The sequence below is a fragment of the Rissa tridactyla genome, chromosome 6, assembly GCF_028500815.1.
Source record: "Rissa tridactyla isolate bRisTri1 chromosome 6, bRisTri1.patW.cur.20221130, whole genome shotgun sequence".
Taxonomy (NCBI): Eukaryota; Metazoa; Chordata; class Aves; order Charadriiformes; family Laridae; genus Rissa; species Rissa tridactyla.
Window position 1 is genome coordinate 2,376,273 of NC_071471.1, and position 14,585 is coordinate 2,390,857.

A 14,585-nucleotide genomic window follows, 5' to 3' on the forward strand; every position below is an offset into this window, starting at 1 on the left:
ATCAAATGTTAGTTGGAGAATCTCCCTGCTCCTAGTGATACTTCTAAGGCACTAACATTAGAGAATGGCCACCAGAGGCAGATCGAGGTGCTGGTGAATCACTTTCTTTAGGATTTATGGTTACCCAGTGTAGCGCACAGTGTGAGGCAGCGAACGGGGGCCTGTGTGTTAGAAATCACAGGAATGATCTACAAAGCATAAGAAAAAAATATAAAGAAGTGCTGGAGAACGCTTCGAAGAAGCCAGGTTCTGCTGCAGGGATTCTGTGAGAATCTCAGCCAGTGCTTTTCAGCATCTTCAGTCATTGTCTCTTTTCAGTAAATTAAGACACCTCTATGCTTGATCATTATAGTAGTTCACAAAGCAAGGAGTGATTTCTGTCTCTCTGGCTAACGATGGTACCTCACAGGCTGAGAGGACCACTTCAATGAAGTGGCATTGTATCAGCAAGCCGGGCACTCATGCACATGCAGAAAATGTTTGTGTCTTAATGCATTTTTTCCTCTCCAGAGAAAACATAGATTCTATAGCCTTCTTGTATCATTCCTCTTCCTGCACCCCTCCACTTCAAGATACTCTGGCTACAGCATGTCTTCAGTCCTTTCTCCACACAACTAAACAGCAGGTCAGACAGTAGGTAAGTATATAATAGTCTCAGGCACAGGAACTCCCCTCCAAAGAAATATTCAAAGTCATTGCAATGAAGAGGAAATAAACAAAATGACAAACACTGCTTATTAGTCTCTTGTAGTATGTAGCTGCTATTCAGCTGACAAATTAAACGGTGGACAGAACACTACTACTACTCCTATATATATTAATATTACTCTGAAGAAGGCAGCAGCAGTCCTTGCCCTCATCCCATCAGCAACATTAGCTGGCATCAGCTAATGGGATCTCTACTATTAAGAGTTGTTCAAGCCTTAAAAGAATCTATTCAAAGCAGAGAAGGAACAGAGAGCTGTTACCCAGGCGAAGGATACAACACCCTTACTTTCACCGTGCTTTTTCATCCCACCAGTAGAACAGCTTTGTCTGTGAATCTGGCTACAGCACGGGGGGAGTAAAAGAGAGACTGTGCACATACACATCTTGCAAAATTAATGCCACAGTGTTAAGTTCAACAGGAATCTCATTTTAATAGGAAAAAATACTAATTGCATGGAATCACTGTCTCCCAGGAACAACCCCCCAGCAGGTAGTTGTACATACAGGACAAGTGGCTGGGCTCTGCCTAATCCTCAGAAGACTCTGATCTCATACACATCACTGGCTTGCAACCATGAAGTTATAAAGGACCACCAAGACAAAAAGCTTGTAGCACGCTTCACAGTCCCAGTGGCACCTGGTAGTCACCAGAAAATAGAAGCCTCAGCACATCTAATTGCAGAGGTTCGGAGCAGCCTGTGCAGCCCAGCACACGGCCTTCTCCCCGGCTCGGGAAGGAAGCCTGGAGCGAGAAGCACAGGACCAGCACCACCGCTTGCCTCTTGCATTGATTCACCTCTTCTTCCAAGAGACTGTAAGAACAGAAAGGTTGCAAATTTTTTGCAATCTTCAGTATTTGCTTTTTCCTTTATCTGATTTAATCCTTTTTTTTTTCCTTGGTGACAGATATCCAAAATATTTTAAATTTAATTTTAGTATTTGAAAATGCAGTTAGGCTGGTTCGTCATAAGCAACTGCAGTCTATCTGGGAAAAGTGCCAGAAAACTTTATAATAGTTTTAAGTAGTCTGAAACAATAGTTGGATAAGCTTACTTTTGAGAAAAGGGAGGTATTAGCCACCATCGAGGAACTGAAATGAAAGGAGACCTTCATATCTTTGTCAGAAAGTTTTGTTCAGGTGCTAAAGGTTTTTTTTAACTTCCCTATCAAAATATTAAACACTTTGAGTTACAGATGCAGCAGATGAAATTGTTCAGGGTTTATAATCAAAGAGTTCATAATGAATTAGGGAGAGTTTACAGTCAGTCTGTGGAACTGATGATCTGATGATTTAATTTCATGATTTGATTCCAATCCAGTATATCAATAGCCGATGAACATCTATTTATATAACAAAATACTTCCATTAGTATTCACTCACTAAGTGGACTGCCTTAGCTTTCACTTTAGCTTAATACTACTGATACCAGCTCAATTTTAGTGTCCCGTTTCTTGTTTTGGTTTCCCCCCTCCCTCCCCCAGAGAGATTTAATAATTTTTAAAATAAAATAATAATTTAATTACAAATATTTTTTTTTTTCAATAAGCAGCACAGACCAAGAACCTTCCCCATATTGAGTGAATATTAAGTGGTCAAGGAAAAACCTGATGGGGCCCCAGTTAGTGTTTGGGTCTCTCACATTGTCCTACTCATAGATCCCACTAACAGATCGCAGTCAGTCATCTTGCTCAGCACACAGACTTGTACCTTCCAACAAGGCACACTCCCAAAATATGTCAAAGGAGTCACCTCCATAGTGTGACCCTGCCACGGCACTGGGCAATAATCTGTGTCTGACAAAATGTGCTCCTAACGCAATTAAAACTGGACCAGGCGATACCCTTCTTAACCCTCAAGAAGGCTCCGAGACTGAAGACAATACACGAGCCAGCTGGAGAAAGCAAGTGCCCCGTTTTCCTTAAGTCCATCCTCTATCTCAGCATTAAATTCAATTCTCTCCCCACCCCATACTGAACCTCTTCATACACTGCATTTCTCTTAATATTCGGTGTTTACACTTGGTGATGCATTACGCTGCCTATCACCCCGTCTCTGGTGGATGCTCACTCTTTTGGCCGTAACAGCAGTAAAATTACACAGGGTAGACACTGGCAATGATATGAACAACAAAGGTGCTACACTTAAATAATTCTCTGCAGGATTTTATGTACTCTCACCCGGCAGGTAATGATTTGAATATGAAGATCCTCCTGGACTGCTTGAGTTTTCCATCCAGCTGGGGCCTTGTCTCCATCAGGAGAGGAGAAAGCCGAGGAGCTGAGGTTATGTGGTTCCACCTCCAGTCCCTCCTGCTGCGACTTCCACATCAGCCTTTTGCTGAGCTGGCACCTATGATGCTTTTTAGTCAAACAATATTCAAAAAGGGTTTTACTGAAACTTTGCATAATCTAAAGCAAACGCCTTCTTTTCACCTCAGAGTCCTTTGACCAGACTTACTCATATGAAATCCTTCTGAACTGATATATGCAAAAACTTACAATTTAAAGACTGAATACATGTGGTTCCAGTAACTGCCTTCTCTTGCAAAAGCTGTAATTCTCCCAACACACAAAAGCACGATCCATGACAAGTGTGCACAGGCACGGATGAGAGATGCTGTCATTTATGTGTTCTGCATATCCGTTCCCTGTTAGTAAAACCCAGAGCGTCCTAAGACTGCCAAAACGTAGCCTTACTGCAGAAGTGATTTACCTCTAATTGCACATGATATTTAACAGTCATTCTTAGATTTTTTTTCTTCTTTTGTGGTGGGAAAGTGCCTACAGGAAATCTGCATTTCGACCTCTCCAACTTTAACCTCCAAAACTTGAAGGGGCTGCATTTCGGACACAGCAGGAATACAATGAATCTTATTTTTCTGTATTTTGTGATGCTGCTGCCATCTAGAGTATGGAAGTAATATTGTGTCAAGAAACACGGAGAGCAGTATTTAATTAATGGATTTTGTATTAACAGTGAGCAAGTATAATCATAATCATACATTTTTCTCTATTTTGTTCCACTGCTGCCACCTAGAGTTATGAAACAAGTATATTATTTTTCTAACTGCAGCTATTTAATTGTGGCTGTTGATATTTGTGGGTGATACTTTACTTTTCGACAATTTTCTCATTGCTTTGGCTTGTCTCTTTGTCCCAAATGTCAGTATAGCCCAAGTACTGCAGCTAATATTCTCTTTTTAAAAAATTAACAACCCCCCCCAATCATTAATTTGTTGTGATTTTAGGTTTTAAAAGGTAATCTTTAAATAAGAAAATATCTTAGGTCAACCTGACATTTTTTCCCTGGTTGCAGGACATCATTCATCGTAAAAATTTGACTTAATATTCATATGAGAACTCCTAATCAGAATTAATAGGGAAAAAAATAGGCTGCCATTGTCATTAACAACGACAGGCAGCTGCTGTTACTCCTGTAAAAACCCCCAAGATTTTACAGAACCTTTTTTTTTTTGTGGCACTGAAAGCAACACACATCCCTTGGGGACTGTAAAACAATCAATAAAAGAAAATATGATTCTATCAAATAATGAATAATAGGTTACCAAATCTGCAGTCACCAGTGCATGTGACCTCCTTGTATATTTGAAGGTTCAAAAGAAGTCTCCTTTGATGCCTAGTAGGTAACTACAGAAATTCCTGGAAGAAATCCTAGGCATTCTTGTTCTTTTAGCCTATTTAATTTTTAGACAGCTTTGGATGACTGCACTGGAGGTAACAGCAACCCTCCAAGATCAAACAGCCACCAACTCTTTACCTGGATTGTTCCTTCCTCTTTGCTGATGTAATCACTTTCATTATCCCTCTTCAGGTGGCCTGGACAGCTTACTTTGTTGGGAATCCTCAGCTTGTCATGTCTAGTGGAAACAGTAGCACTTTCTATATCTTTGTTTGACGGCTCTATTACAGTGCCTCAAAACTCAGGAATTTAATACATAGGCCTCCTCAATATCTCTAATGGCAAATTTCATGAAAAAAACCCCTTTTCTTGGACTTTGATCACCGAACTTTCTCTAGCTGGCTGTTCTTGGTTCCCAGTTCCTCTAGCTGTGTCCCTTGCCTTCTTTCACCTACCTATGAAGTAAAGCCGATGTCCTGGTTTTGTCTTTTCAAACTATCCTTATGAAAACTAGTCACAGCTCTTGTCACAATGGCTTCACCTTAATAGCAACATGAAAGTCAGATGTGCTTCTGTATGTCCTCGGAATAGCTCACCCCAGGCAAACTGCTGCAGATGACACAGGTAGCCAAATGAAGCAAGGTTTTATTCTCGGGTTGGTGTCATTTGTCTTTTTGGCTGTAACATGGAAACTTTTGAATAATACATCCAATCAGTTCCACAGTTCCTCAAAGAACATCCTAGGCAGAAATGCATAGGTATTTACAGATTTAAGCAGAATCAAATGAGAAAGAAAGTTAATCAGGGAATATATGAAGCTCAGATATAGAGCTGGCAGAACCAGAAGCTTCAATATGATCTGTAATTGTCTACAGATCAAAGCTATTAACAGCATGCAGCGTAACAACAAAATACCTCGTCTCTGCTTTTCTTCTCACTGTAGGAATAAGAGAATTAATAATGGTGTGAAAGAGAGGTGTGGAGAAAGAGCCGCAAGAGCCCAGGATGCATAAAGGATGACGAGCAAATGGCTTGGGGATGTGAAGAGCCCCCATGAGGCCAGAAGGAAGGACTCACCGCTGGCGATGTCCGAGCATTGGGAAGGCACCCATAGTGTCTGACACAATGAAGGAGTCGGATGCTTCAGGGCGTTCCTGAAAATGTAACAGACTGGGAAAGTGGTGGATGGGACCTTCACAAGCTAGACAGACCAATATAACAATTGTTTAGTGTAATGGAAGGCCTAAAAAGCAGTCTCCTGAAGTATTCATCACCCTGAACAGTGACTACCCTGTGAGATTATACAAGAAAAATAATCCCACGCAAGCTTAGAAATAGCCTTTGTGTTAAAGGTATAACAAAAGCCTTGGCAATAGGCGGTTGTTATCTCCTAACCTCAGCTATATCTGAAGAACGATTAAAAAAAAAGATGTGTAAACTACATAATCACTACTTGCAGTAGCTGTTGTAACCCCTCGCTCATACTGCCTGTATCCTCATAGACTATCCTGAGTTTTGTCTAAAGAGCTTCGATTCTTCCTGTAAAATTGACCCAGGGGTGAATGATAATACATGACTTTTATGAGAATGGACTATCTGTTATCTTCCCTGGTTAGCAACCACTGTCTGAGATTCATCTTTTTTTTTCCAGTTTGAAATAGGGGTCATCTGTTATCATGTTTCATTTGGTCTGCGGTGACAATAATTTTGGGACCCCTTGTTTTTATTAGGTATTGGCAATATTTTTCTTTTCCTTTGGCCTCTAAGGCTCAGATCTGGTAATTCTAATAAGTGACACTCTCAGTTTAAGAAAAAGGTATTATGTTGTTGATACTTTTTTTTTTTCTAAAAAAATCAATTTATCTGATATTTATGCTGGTTTTTCTTCTAGTACTTGTGACCATAAAAGCCAGGGTGTATTATACTTCCACTGATGTAACAGAGAATTACAAAAATGAGGCAATTGTAACTTGTACACGATTATCTATGAACTTGCATGGAATCCCATCTTGGCCAAATTATGGTAAGACTTTGTCATTCAGCATATTCTATTCTAACTCAATATTTAAAATGAGAATTGATCAGAAGATTGCACCACTGGGTGATCATCTAGTAGAAAGATTCATCCTATATAAGCTTCTTGAGGGGGTTTTGTGCTTTGACTTAAAAATAACCAATAATTTGTTTCTGTAAATTTTCCATTTTTTAACTTCCAAGGTTTTTTGCTTGGGATGGCCCCCCTTGTAGCATATCCTAGCGGATACTGTCCTCGAGCATCAGCCTGAGCGGAACATGCAACTGGTCGTTGCCCAGGAACTTCAGCACGTAAGGATCTTTTCTAAAGGGTCGCCTTGTTGTGTGCCACTGTCCCTTTTGGTGCTCTGATGAATTTGCCAGTGAATACAACTCTGTAGTTAGTATCGTTAATCCTTTTCTAACATTTGGTCGCTGTCTTGTGTAGTACAGTCTGTCTCTCAAAGTAGGGAACTAATTCATTTTACTTCAGATAAGCAGTCCAGAAATAATTACTTATTCTTCTTCTAGAACCCTAAAGATTCACATCATGGCATTGTGATGGCTTATAATTTCTGGGCTGGGTTACAGCTAAAGAGAAAATTTGGAAAGAGGTATCTACTATGAACAGACATAACATTTCTGAACCTCCTTTACTAAGTTGGCTCTACCCAAACTAATGGCTTTTTTTGCCATTACAATACTGCATTTCAAAATGCACTCTTGGTATCTGCCACTGTCTTTGGATCCTCATCTTGTTTTTTCAACAGTGAGTTTATTATTACCTTAGTAGATGTCTGAATTTATTCAGTAACTATGATTTTAACCACTTACTTAACTTTCTTTCAGTGTTAACAGTTTAGCCCAATGGAATTTATATTGATGTGTTACCTTTTGCACGTGAAGAACTTGAAGTGCTTAAGAGATTTAAGAAAAGCATTTGAATCCCGATCAGTGGGCAAGGTCTACCCAATAGACATGGGTGATGGTTTGATTCTGCAGCCTGCTCCTCAGTCCAAATTCACATGGGATCCCTGTTGCATTGTTTCAAGTGCTATTTTCATCTCCTTGTAATGTGATTCAAAATGGTTCATCCATAAGAGTTCCCATTCTGTTTACATTATTAAACAAGCACAGCTTTTGCTTTTGACAGTAAGTGGTCAGGTTCATAATGCCTCTAGTAATTATCTTTCACTGAATACCAATATTTATTTTGAAATTTACATCCAGGAACTAATCAGGTACAAAATCCTGCTTTGAAAATGTATTTAGAGCCTCAGAGAGAACTGCTCCCATGTGACAACAGCTTTGTCTTCAAGCTGTTTGTCCTTATATGTGTATTTGCTCTTACACCCTAACAGTTTTGCCTGAGTGGTGCATGTTTGCATTGTATAAGCAAGTCATACAAAGCAGAGAAAGGCAGTACGATTTATTAGACCAAATGCTATAAATGAGAAAAAGACAAGCTTTTCAGTGCGTATCCCTGTCTTTGGGTTTGAAATAGCCACAGGAAAATTTAAGCTGAGGTTTAATACAATTGTGCCAGCTAAGCTAGACACATTATTGCGTCCCTTTTCATGGAGCAGTTTTGAAATATTTTACAGTTGTCCTACATTTATGAAAACCAATTTGTCCTTCTTCTTCACCTGTTTCTAACTGTTTTCTGTAGTTGTGCCAAGGTATGTATTTCTAGTGAATGCAGTTCAAGTCTGTAACTGTTCGCTAACACTATAATTTGGAAAGATGACTTTTTCAGTAACTCTCAAAATATTCAGTCAATTTACTGCAATAATTGCTTTGGCCTTTATGTTCTTTCTAGCATAAACATTTGGTCTGATTAACCCCACATTATATAGAATCATTAGCTAGGTCTGAACCATAATGATCAATGATCTTATCCAACAGTTTATTGTAAAGAAGTATTTTTGCCAAGTGTTGATCGAAGGTGTCTTAAAATATATTCCCTTTAAAAACCACTGTAGAGCAAAAAAAAAAAGTTCCAACTCCCATCCCTGGGATTATTTCAGTACTTTATCTCATGACCGATTGTTGAAAAAGACATTGTTGGCTGCAATGGGTTGAAATGTAACCACTGGACTAAAGAATCACAATCATCCATCCTTTCTCTGGCTCCATAAATGTCTGAACTCAGCAGCCTGTGCAGAAGGAGCCAGCCCACGAGCTCCCTTGTCCTACCTGTGAGGCAGCAGAACGCACAGGCTCAACTTCAGGCATCTGGAGAACTTTAAAGCATGTACAGCTGGGGGATACACATCTCCAATGACAGACAGCAACTGCATGGAGTATCTGAGGAGATCAGAGAAAATTTTGGTCATTAAGTACCACTTTAAAAACAAAGCCCTCTGTAGATCTAATTCTACAATAAATAGATAAATTCCACCTGAGATTTTCTATTAAAGTAACTAGTCATCGCTTGTACCCCAGATAGCCACCTACACCTGGGGGGGGCTGGACTCAGTAAACTAGGGGACAACTTCCACTTCCAGCTATCTTGGGGTTTAAAAAAGAAGTAATAAAAATAAAATCTAGGGTCAAAAAGCCTAGAGTTCCAGTAGTTTATCAAAATTATATCAAAGGCAAGACTATAAGGCTCCCTAAATGGTTCTGCCAAGATGAAAACAGAATTTTGTACAACACACCCAGCAAGCCCATAACTTACCCTCCCATTTCAGAACTGAACTACGGAGACCATGAAATTATCAAATAGCATCAATGCTAATTTCTATTCATTGGCAACTGCATTACTTCTAGAGCAGGCCACTGAGAGAGTCATGCTTTTCCAAGCAGTGCTATGTATTCCAGGAATAGCCAGGAGTTCAAAGTAACAGTCGGGAAAGCCAACTAGCAGCTAAAAAATAATGATTGGTTGATGTAGTGCAATTCTCAAATTTCTTCCTCTATTAAATTAAAAGACAGTGTTACTTCAGAAAAAAAATGCTTGACACTTATTTAAAAAGTCTAGATTCTAAAGTTTTGTCTAAACAAGGGATCTACCAGATACGTATCATTTAGGTATTCCAATACATTTTCTGTTGTAGGGAATTTTATTCTAAAATAATAATTTTATTTCAGGAAAAATTATTGCTATCCAAACCAGGGAAGTTATTTCAGAATAAAGTCACTTATAATTGGAAAGAAACTACCTACATGGGGGAATTACTCCAGAATAGCAGAAGTGAAATAATTCTTCTGGGATGGTTATGCAAGCCAATTTCAAAATGTAGCCCAAGTGTGAATCAACAGAATATGCCCAAAATGCAGGCTCTTACATGCCTGAGGTGGTACATAAATTACAGCAGTGGAAACACAGAAAATTCACTGAAGTCCTGTGTTTGGATGGCTATTTGCCACACTATGTTTACAGTATCATTATGATAATTTTATTATTATTTAGTTCTACTATAATAAGTCCAGAGACCGGAATCAGGGCACTCTGCTAGGCAGTGTTCAAGCAGACTTGATGTGGTCATCCCTTCCCAAAGCAGCCAGGGATTAACAATGGAAAAGTAGTAACTTCAAAAGGAGCTGGTATGAGGAGTTAACCCACTGAAGTCAAAGGTTTTAGGTCTGAATTTAGAATCAAGTTGCTTTTCTCTTTAAACAAGGGCTTTTTCCCTATTGCCTGTTTCTTTTTTTTTCTGTCTGATTTCATTGTGAAGACATAATGGTGAATTTGCAAAATCACAGCTATTTCCATGGCAACAGATTGTGATGTTATGGTGGCCACTGTTGGAGCAAACAAAACAGGTGACCAAGCTGTCGGGATAAGGAAGGAGTAGGAACACCTTACGACCATAAAGATGCATCTCTCAAATCATTGCTGGTTGGTATCCTACCCATTTCATAGCCATTCACTACCACTTCCCCCCCAGGCCATGATTATTTACAGATGATGGGTTAAAGGGCTGGTCTAACAAACGGTAAAGTCAACTGTTTTTTTGGGAGTGTGTTGGACAAGACAGCAGGCCACCACGAATGTGATGGAGGTAAGCAGTGGTATTCTTGTTTAAAGGGGATATAAAATAACTTGATGCTATGTGCCGTATCCAACATCATGTAGTAGATCTTTGAAAGATCTGTCATGGGACTGATAAATGACAGAATTCTTGTCCTATTTTTTAATAAATTACAATTTAACTTCAACATTCCACTGCCTCTTCAGGTTTATATCTGCCCTATAGAATTCTACTTAAAAACAGCGAGTTTCTATTTTCTTTAGGAGAGACAATAATTTTCAGTATTATGGGGTTAAATTTAAAATTTGATTTAAACTTCAAGGTTAAACTCACATTAAAGTTCCAAAAAATTAGGACAGAGAAAAAAAAATAAGAGGGGAAAAAAAAGAATTCTGATTCCATATATTAGCAACTTACTTGAATATAACATTATTTGTAGAAATATAAATGTTATCTTTAAAACTATGGAACTCAGTTCTGCTGCCATTGAAGCCAATAGAGATTTTGTTTCAATCATCCCCACTGTTAGGTTTATATTTTAAAAAACATTTTATTATAAAGAGATATATATTTTAAAAGTGCCCCTTTGATAAATGGCAGCAGCAGAATGGAATCTTTGAATAAGCTCTTTGAAGCCTGCAGTTTTATGAGCTCGGTGCCTTCAGAAGCTTCTAAAGTAGTTATAGACAAATGGAGACAGCCAAGGCTTTGCACGCTTACTTCAAACATAAGTGAGTGACTAACAGAAAATTGTAGTGGCCATTAAAACTTCAAAGGAGGAGTGTGACCTGAATATTACTTGTCACAGTATAGAATTGGTTACTGGAAGATCCAATCAACTTTTTAAATTGTAGTGTCTCCCCAAATGCCAAGATCATGACTTAGATCAATTATTCTGTCTCAAATAAAATTTTATTCCTGAGATTTCACTTATGATACCATACCAGTGAAAGCTGGTAGTCAGATGATGCTGGCTCCCCCCTCCTTGCTTCCAGCTAAATCTTGCTAAAGCCGTTGTCCTCATAAGCTACTCTACCTTCTTCCTACTTCTCATGGTATCTGTGCCCAGAAAGCCTTTCCTGCTGCTGCAGGCCCGAAAACTGTCCTCTCTTCTTAGAAATCCTCTTCACAACTCCCTTTTCTCCCAGTACTTCTCCTGCTACGACCAAACTTTCTAGTCATCCTACAGACCCAATCATACAAATACTTATGATGCAGTTCAAGAAGATTAAGAGGTCCCTGTTACCAACTCCTCTGTTGGTTACCTAACTCCCATGGGAAGTGTGGCAACTCTTTGTGTGAATTGTTAATCCTTTCAAAAATCTAGTGATCTAGTAGTCTGGCATTTATTTCCCTTCCCGTTCTTGTCTGCTAGACGTCAGCTGTTTCTTTGTCAAGTCCTATTTTATCTCACTTAGCCTACAAGGTCCTCAAATGTAATGACTTCTTTAATTATAATGAAGAAAAAATAAAAGTATGCGTATATATACAGTAACATGTAACGGTATTTACATCTTAAAAGTTATGCTTCATTCTCTGGAAAACAACCAGAAACAACTAGAGAATTTGAATGATTGACCTTTATATATATGGAGAAGGAAGATAATCTGGTCTTTTACTATTTCTTTAGGTCTCAGAACTAATCGTAACTTTTTATAGATCCTCTGTTTATGGATAAAAAAATTATGACCTGTATTATTATGACCTATAAATATTTAAAGGGTGGGTGTCAGGAGGATGGGGCCAGGCTCTTTTCAGTGGTGCCCGGGGACAGGACAAGAGGTAACGGGCCCAAACTTGAGCATGGGAAGTTCCACCTAAACATGAGGAGGAACTTCTTTACTCTGAGGGTGGCAGAGCACTGGAACAGGCTGCCCAGAGAGGCGGTGGAGTCACCAACTCTGGAGACATCCCAAACCTGCCTGGACGCGTTCCTGTGCCACCTGCTCTAGGTGACCCTGCTCTGGCAGGGGGGTTGGACTAGATGATCTCCAGAGGGCCCTTCCAACCCTATGATTCTATGATTTTATCCTATCTGGGGCTTTCAAGCTCACTGTAGTGAAGTTATTTGGACAACTTATTTCCGTGCATAGAGTTGGATGATTGAGCCCCACATTTATTACTTACTACTCATCCAGAAAGATGAAAAAAAAAAGTGGGAATGCTTGTTACTCATCTGGAAAGCTTCCGTTTTGATAGACCAGTCCCGGGGAGTCTGGAATATCAAACAAAATGTACACCAACTGCTATTGAGGGTGATCTTTGGTAGAAAACACTCTGGGAACCACTGCCACAGCCAGAACTAACTTCTCCAGAACCTGCAAATCTTTCATTTTTAAGTATATTGTTTAGAAAACTGCAGGACCCAGGGTTGCATATACTGTTCTAAAGGAATTACGTTAGGAAGCCAAAAATACGCAATATGTAAGTGGTTTTGAAGCAGAATTTAAGGCTTGTTATTCCAGACTTCGGTTCCATTATTGCAGGAAGCTTGCAAGGTCAGCAGAGGGCTCAAAAAACTTCTGAAATCTGCAATCCACAATTTAGAAAATATAAACTGTCTTTAGAAGAAAATAGGACCCTTCTGTCTTCAGATGAATTCTTAGCCACTCCCATTAGCTGTAAGAAGCCTTTTAGCTTGCCAGAATATCTGCAGGAGTGTCAGTCATAGTTTTTCTAGCTACAAGCAATGATAAATGGACACATTTCTCTTATTGTTTTAGCAAGCAAGGTTCCCTATAATTAAGAGAATTCAAACGCAGGTGCAATGGCATGAGTCCCTGAAACTGATAAAGGGTAGGGAAAAGTACTTTAGGCAAAACATTCAAAATACCAAGCTTTTCAGCTGTTTTATTAATATAATATGTGGATTGGAGAAGAAAGATGACTATGAGTTTGGTAAGATGTAATGTAGAGCGAACATTATGTTATACGTGTAATAAAATTGTACTACAACTTTGAAATATTGTTTAAAATTGTCCCATGTGCAATTCCTGATTATTACATTGACATTAAATAATCATTAAAACCAAGCTGCAAGTTTCGTGTCCACTAGTCAGAAACTGATCTCCAGAGATAACACAAATAATACACAGCAGAGACTTCAGTCACTAAAATAAAATTCTTATCAGATTAAAAAAAAAAAAAAGAAGGAAGAAAAAATTACTTAAAGTACTTAAAAGTACTTCTGTGGGGCAAAGTACGATGAAGTCAGCCCTTGTGGCTGAGGTGTCTGAAAGCTCCTGAGTGAGAAGCAAGAAAGGACTCTATGATCAAGGGGGATTTCTCTGCTTTGTAACTGTATTTTCAATTTTGCGGTCAAGAAGCTTAACTTTTCCTTTGCTAGAACTTCTGCAGTATTTTCTCAATTTGATTTGCCTAGCATCAAGAGTAAATTTACATGAATCTGGCAATTATGGAATACACTGTTTTCTTTAGAAGAAATCTTGAATCTCTAAAAATCACAAGTGAGCTTAATCTCCCCTATGGCATTCTGCCTGGAGGCAGTTTCATGTCTCTTATTTACAAATATCCCCTTCAATGGAAATCTCTATAGTGAATATAAACCAATGAACTAGCGAAAAAAATGCAAGGCACAAACGGGCCACAATGCTGACTGTCCTAAGTTTCACAGAAGACAGTAAGGCATTAAAAGAAAAGTTAGCAAAAAATGCCCTAATAAATTACTGAGGATGAAGAGAATTTTGCAGGGAGTGGGAACTGTTTGATATTGCTCAAATGAGAATTTGTTTTATAAAAGTACAGCTCTACATATGCATTATAAATTGGTTTATAGCATTTTCTCAAGTCCTCCATGATGCTATACTTGGAGCAACCTGCAGTGACCAGTGCAGCAGAAAGTGCTGAGAACAGAAGAATTGCCATCCTGGACTGAACCAAAGGCCCCTTCTGCACTTCTCTCTCCTGACAGTGGCCAAGAGCAAATGGTTAGGGAATAGGAAGGATAGGGCAAATATAGACAAAAGCAAACTCGCCTTAGAATGGCGTTGGTCATCTCTAAAAAAACCACTTAGGGAATTAGAAGAGAAAGGAAATACACACTTCATTTATTCATCAAATGTACATGCACCAGAAGGTACTAAAGGCCGTGCAATTGCCTGATTATACACTTACATATACACTTAATACAAATGAATTAAAATGCCAATAGGATGATGCTCATGAAAAGAAATGAACAGCCAGTAATGGTAAACTTTTGCAGAATAAGCCTTTAAATTATAAATTAC

The 14,585-nt window shown here is 38.8% G+C and overlaps 1 protein-coding gene and 1 long non-coding RNA gene across 2 annotated transcripts in view; one reads left to right on the forward strand and one right to left on the reverse strand.

The window, feature by feature from the left end:
- The first annotated feature begins 116 nt into the window (after positions 1-116).
- LOC128911032 (uncharacterized) lies at positions 117-3,389 on the forward strand. The gene is made up of 4 exons (XM_054205254.1): positions 117-167; positions 531-637; positions 1,182-1,522; positions 2,894-3,389. The coding sequence occupies exons 1-4, from the start codon at positions 117-119 to the stop codon at positions 3,154-3,156; spliced, it is 762 nt and encodes a 253-aa protein (XP_054061229.1). The 3' UTR covers positions 3,157-3,389.
- A 5,204-nt stretch (positions 3,390-8,593) lies between these two features.
- The window catches only part of LOC128910989 (uncharacterized), a 31,931-nt gene continuing 25,939 nt past the window's right edge, over positions 8,594-14,585 (reverse strand). The window contains exon 3 of the long non-coding RNA XR_008466961.1: positions 8,594-8,668. This is a non-coding gene — a long non-coding RNA (uncharacterized LOC128910989). The remainder of the gene's footprint in view (positions 8,669-14,585) is intronic.

Excerpts from the sequence above, each read along its gene's own strand:
- LOC128911032 (XM_054205254.1), top strand. The coding sequence starts at position 117 with ATGGTTACCCAGTGTAGCGCACAGTGTGAGGCAGCGAACGGGGGCCTG. Across the intron at positions 168-530 it reads CAGCGAACGGGGGCCTGTGT|CCTTCTTGTATCATTCCTCT; the intron begins GTTAGAAATCAC and ends TAGATTCTATAG. Across the intron at positions 1,523-2,893 it reads ACCTCTTCTTCCAAGAGACT|GTAATGATTTGAATATGAAG; the intron begins GTAAGAACAGAA and ends CTCACCCGGCAG.